Genomic DNA, 5,627 nt, shown 5'->3' with positions numbered 1-5,627 from the left:
CTTTATACTTTAATATTTATTACTTTACACTTGATCTATTTATATCATTTTTTTTTATTTTTTTGTAATTTATTTTTAGATTTTTCCTTACATTTTTTTTTTTGAAAAATTATGATACAAAGATTAAGAAAATGATATTTCACAATAGCAATTGTAACATTAGTTTTTTCTTTTGCTATATGAAAAATTAGTTTGAGAATTTACATATTTTTATTAACATATATAATATTTACTATATTGTATTATATATAAGCATTGATTTGTTGATTCAGTGTTATATTTATCTCTCGATATAAAAAAAAACACATTAATTTTTTATGTTAGAAAAAGAATTGTTCGACCTGAAATAAAATTGTTAATACTTTGTTTTTTTTATATTTATTGATATAAATGATTTTTGATATATTTAATTAAATGTATGCATAGATTTTTTTTATTTATAATTGATGTTTTTAAAAAAGAGACATTTGCAAAGCTTGTATATTTAATTTTTTTTTCGTTAAATTTGTTTATATTAAATAACTAGTAGTTTCTAATATTTTTTCATGCTTCAATTGACTCGTTGACTCTTGACTTCCCATACAAAGATTAAAGACAGTGGGATCCAATCGAGACGACATTAAAGACCAGAGCTGAGTAGCTGGTCTATCAATCACGGAGGATGTTCGCACTTTGCCTCGCACTACAAATCTACAATAGGATTGCTGATAGCAAATTGCTCAAAACTTTGGAAAAAGATAAAACAGTAAGAGATGGTGATTCACGTTTCACAGAAGCAAAGAAGAAGCTTCCCTTGTCTATTTCTTAGAAATGAAAAAAAGCTAAGCCCACTTTTTTTTTTTTCCAATACGAAGGCCATCTTATATACACGCGTGCGCACGAGAAAGAGCGGACCTTTTTGTTTTTTTTTTTTAAAAAAAAATTAAAGCAAACGATGAATCGCTTGCTATCCAGTTTCTGGCTATCTCGTGTGGTCGAAAAATCATTGGAAAGTCAAGTTTTTAACTTTTGAATGAAGCACACCCATTTCAACAAAATCTTCACACAAAAACATTTGATAAACACTATAAAAAACTCAATAAACTTATAAAATAAAAATAGAAAACATTGGTTAAAATCATCAAACAATCAGAAACTATAAAATTTTCTACTTTTCTAAGCAAGATAAGGCCTAAATATAATAATTATTAAATTTTTATCGTTGAATAAATCCAATTGTCATAAAACTTAGTTATTTTTATTGTCAAAATCCTGACAACTAAATAATTTCCAAAATCCTCAACCAACTCTTTCTACCCATAAGTTCCCTCCTCCAACTACAGAAGAAACTTAATATTTTTTTTTTGTTAAAAATTTATAAAGTAAATGAAAAAAATTAAGTGATAATATTTTAATACTAATTAGAAACCCAAATAATTGTGTTTTTTCAAATATTCAATAAAAATTTTGTTTTTTTGTTTAAATAAAGAAATGTGTATATAAAAAAAGAAATTTCTCACAGTGCAGCCAGGAGGGATAAAGAACTGACAGAAGCTCTTAAGGTCATAATAATAACAAAAATAAAAATAATAAAATCCGAAAGCAGAGAGGTTGCGTTGCAGTTAAATACGCAGCTGCCTCTCCATTCTATCCCTCCATCCCTTCATGCTCTCTCTCTTCTCTTCTCTCTCACAGAGTCATTAACTATACATAGAAGAGATATACATAGATAGTACATTCCTTTGTGATTCCTTGCGATCACTTAAATCTCTCTCTCTCTCTCTCTTTCATTTCCAATCTCCCTCTCTCTCTAACATCTACTCTACGTAACGTTTGCTCTTCCATAATTCTCTTTCGTCCGTTGATTACTTATAATAAAAAGCAAAACCTAGCCAGCACCTCTCCTTGACATTAAGAGCGCTCATAATCCTTTTTTGTGCTGTTCTCTCTCTCTGCTGCACTCGAGGTATGTGCTGCCCTCTGTTTTCCACTTTGCTTCGTTAAATACTTTTTTTTTTCCTGTTAATTAAGAGCATGGATGATCTTTCCTTCAATTTTGATATCTTAATTCACCCCCTTTTTTTTTTCTTGAAATTAGAAACAAGATAGATAGGCACCCCTTTCTTTTCTAGCCTGGTTGATCTTTTGATGGTAGAGATGGAAGAGGAAGAAACCCCTCAAGTACTTTGTAGAACAATGGCGATTTTTAGACCATCTCCAAATCAGCCAATTCACATTAAAATATAATTAATTTTTCTAAATGGTTTTTTTTTATTGGAGTATGTATATAAAAAAAATACTGTATCTACACTATTTAACAATTTAGCTCTTTTAAATAGCTTCTAGAAATGCTCTTGGCGTTTTTTCCCCCTTCACAGTTGCATGTTTCAAAAAATTTGAATTTTTTTGTTTAATTTGTTTTTTAATATTATTATATTATTCTGATATAATGATATTAAAAATAACTTTTTAAAAATAAAAAAATATTTAAATTAAATATATTTAAAAAAAATACTTTGAAAGGGTTATTAGAATACCGAACACAATCAGCCACCGTACAATTTTTTTTACTCTTTTATTTCCGTTTTAAAGATTTGGTTGTTTTTCGTTTTGTTAATTGAATTTTCGCTGTTTTTATTGTTGTTTTTAATTTTCCCGCGTCAGTTCAGTTGTCGTAATGACGTGTGGCAGTGGACCTTACCTTTTGGAACATAATTAACACTTCCATGTCTTTTTCTCAAACCATCTTTTTTGGACACTCACATGTCTAATAGTTTCAACAGGTTGAGTCTATGGTTACACTACACAAAACTTCCAGAAGCGTGTTTTTTTTTTTTTTTTCCCGTCCGAAGTATTATGTATGCTTTGTATGCCGATTTATTGATTGATATTTGTTCCATAAATCCAGGGAAATCATGGCAAGGGAACAATTGCAGGTGCTTAATGCACTTGATGTGGCCAAAACACAATGGTACCATTTCACAGCAATAGTGATTGCTGGCATGGGATTTTTCACTGATGCATACGATCTTTTTTGCATCTCCCTTGTGACCAAACTGCTGGGTCGGATATATTACTACCAGCCAGGTTCTGATACTCCGGGAGCTTTACCTTCAAATGTGTTGTCAGCTGTTAATGGTGTTGCCTTCTGTGGCACCCTTTCCGGTCAGCTCTTCTTTGGCTGGCTCGGTGACAAAATGGGCAGAAAACGTGTCTATGGTATGACGTTGATGATCATGGTCATTTGCTCCATTGCTTCTGGCCTCTCTTTTGGCAAGAATCCGACCGCTGTTATGTCTACTCTTTGCTTCTTTCGCTTCTGGCTTGGATTTGGCATTGGTGGTGACTACCCACTTTCCGCTACAATCATGTCGGAGTATGCTAATAAAAAGACCCGCGGTGCTTTCATTGCAGCTGTTTTTGCCATGCAAGGTTTTGGAATCTTGGCCGGGGGGATGGTCGCTGTTATCATTTCTGCGGCTTTTAAGGCCCAGTTTCCTGCCCCAGTTTTTGAAGTTGATCCAGCTGGCTCTACTGTGCCTCAAGCTGATTATGCTTGGAGGATTATTGTGATGTTTGGTGCAATTCCAGCTGCTCTTACTTACTACTGGCGAATGAAGATGCCTGAAACTGCGCGTTACACTGCCTTGGTTGCGAAGAATGCTAAACAGGCTGCGTCTGACATGGCAAAAGTGCTTGAGGTTGAGTTGGAGTCAGAGCAGGAGAAAATTGAGAAGATGTCACAGGAAAAGGGGAATGATTTTGGTCTTTTCTCCACACAATTTGCTCGTCGACATGGACTCCACTTGCTTGGAACCACTACCACTTGGTTCTTGTTAGACATTGCATTCTACAGCCAGAATCTGTTTCAAAAGGACATTTTCAGTGCTATTGGGTGGATTCCTAAGCCCAAAACTATGAACGCCCTTGATGAGCTCTTTAAAATTGCTAGAGCACAGACTCTAATTGCTCTTTGCAGCACGGTTCCGGGTTACTGGTTTACTGTTGCATTTATTGACAGGATAGGCAGGTTTGCAATTCAACTGATGGGATTCTTCTTCATGACAGTATTCATGTTTGCCTTGGCTATCCCTTACCATCACTGGACTCTGCCCGACAACCGAATTGGCTTCGTTGTGATATATTCACTCACTTTCTTCTTTGCCAATTTTGGTCCCAATGCCACCACATTTGTTGTTCCTGCAGAGATATTCCCAGCGAGACTGAGGTCCACTTGCCATGGTATATCAGCTGCATCTGGCAAAGCAGGGGCAATTGTGGGTGCATTCGGGTTCTTGTATGCTGCAGATGGTATCGGAGTGAGGAAGACTCTTATAGTTCTGGGTGTAGTAAATTTCCTGGGAATGATTTTTACTTTCTTAGTACCTGAGTCGAAGGGAAAATCACTCGAGGAAATGTCCGGTGAAGGTGAGGAAGAAAACGGATCCACGGCTGAGTCTAGGCAAACCGTTCCAGTTTAGTTAGGTTTTCATACTACGTGGTATCTTTGTACAACCTCAGGAACTTAGCGGAAGACGCAGGGATAAGCATGCTTATGAGCATAGTAAGCTCTCAGGGCTGTGCTTACTTTTCTAGCCGTGAATTATCTGGTCTTTTAGTTGTAGGAAAAATAAGAAAAATTAGCGTTTCTAGTGGCGTGATTCTCACTTTCCTGTACGGTTCCTGTAGAATGAATCTCTATTTCACCGTTTACATAACTTTTCACACAAACTCATTATAGTATCGTATTCCTGCACTCTAATAACCTTTTTTTAATTATTTTTCTCATGGCTCCTTGGTTTGCCAAGAGTACAGTGAAAACCCAATTCTTCTTGGTTGTTTTGCCCTCGTCTCTTCTTAGAACCAACAGGAAAGCATGTGATTTGTTTTTCTTTTCTGGGCACTTTCGTTGTTTTGCTTGCGGCATTTACTGGTAACATTCATTGTTCTCCGTTACCTTAGGTTGAGATGTGGAATTAGATCGAAAATTAGGGACCCTTTGTCAATTGTTTCTGTTATTGTTTGCAGTGATGTATTCTGGGCTACTAATCCTGACAGCCACTACACCTCCTGAGGGGTACTAGAACAGTCCCAACATGATCAAATCTTTTCTTAATTAATCGAAACAATCACTGTTTAAGGTGCCTTTAGCATGCTTCATTAGCTAAGTGTCACTTCGCTCCACCGAGAACACAACCTACAGAAGACAGGCATCTTTGAATCTGATTTAACCTTGGCTTGTTGCTTCTGTCCCTGCTAGCTGTACTTTGATGCCATCCGTATCGCATTGTAACAAGCAGTAAGAGTCGAAAAGAAGTTTACATAGCTCGTCAGTGCACTTCATTTTCTCATAATCTTCTAAAGATTTGCATCTTTATCAGACTCTTAAGAAGAGACGTTACTTTATGAGCACATAACTACAATTTCCGCAATCCTTTTCCGTAACATTCGTGATTTTTCTCTTATACGATTTTGGATTCTGAATCGACCCAAAAGAATCCAAAGTTGCATCAATTCTTCCTTCCACGGCCTTTTAGCAACCAATGGAAAACATACCATTTTTTCTCTCGTTTCCACTGCTGTCTGGTCTGTAAATGTCCGGGGAAGTTTAGCTGGACTTGTTGGTTTCAAATTGAAGGGACCCCTTG

The 5,627-nt window shown here is 35.7% G+C and overlaps 1 protein-coding gene across 1 annotated transcript; it reads left to right on the top strand.

Annotated features, from left to right (window-relative positions):
* The first annotated feature begins 1,622 nt into the window (after nucleotides 1-1,622).
* Nucleotides 1,623-4,710, top strand: LOC118048845 (inorganic phosphate transporter 1-4). The gene is made up of 2 exons (XM_035058669.2): nucleotides 1,623-1,945; nucleotides 2,888-4,710. Exon 2 carries the CDS (start codon nucleotides 2,895-2,897, stop codon nucleotides 4,458-4,460), a length of 1,566 nt encoding a protein of 521 aa, XP_034914560.1. The 5' UTR covers nucleotides 1,623-1,945; nucleotides 2,888-2,894; the 3' UTR covers nucleotides 4,461-4,710.
* Nucleotides 4,711-5,627: the final 917 nt, after the last annotated feature.

This window comes from Populus alba, chromosome 10, assembly GCF_005239225.2.
Source record: "Populus alba chromosome 10, ASM523922v2, whole genome shotgun sequence".
In the NCBI taxonomy this organism is placed as follows: domain Eukaryota; kingdom Viridiplantae; phylum Streptophyta; class Magnoliopsida; order Malpighiales; family Salicaceae; genus Populus; species Populus alba.
Note: the sequence above shows the minus strand (reverse complement) of the source record. Positions and strands in the feature narration are given on the sequence as shown.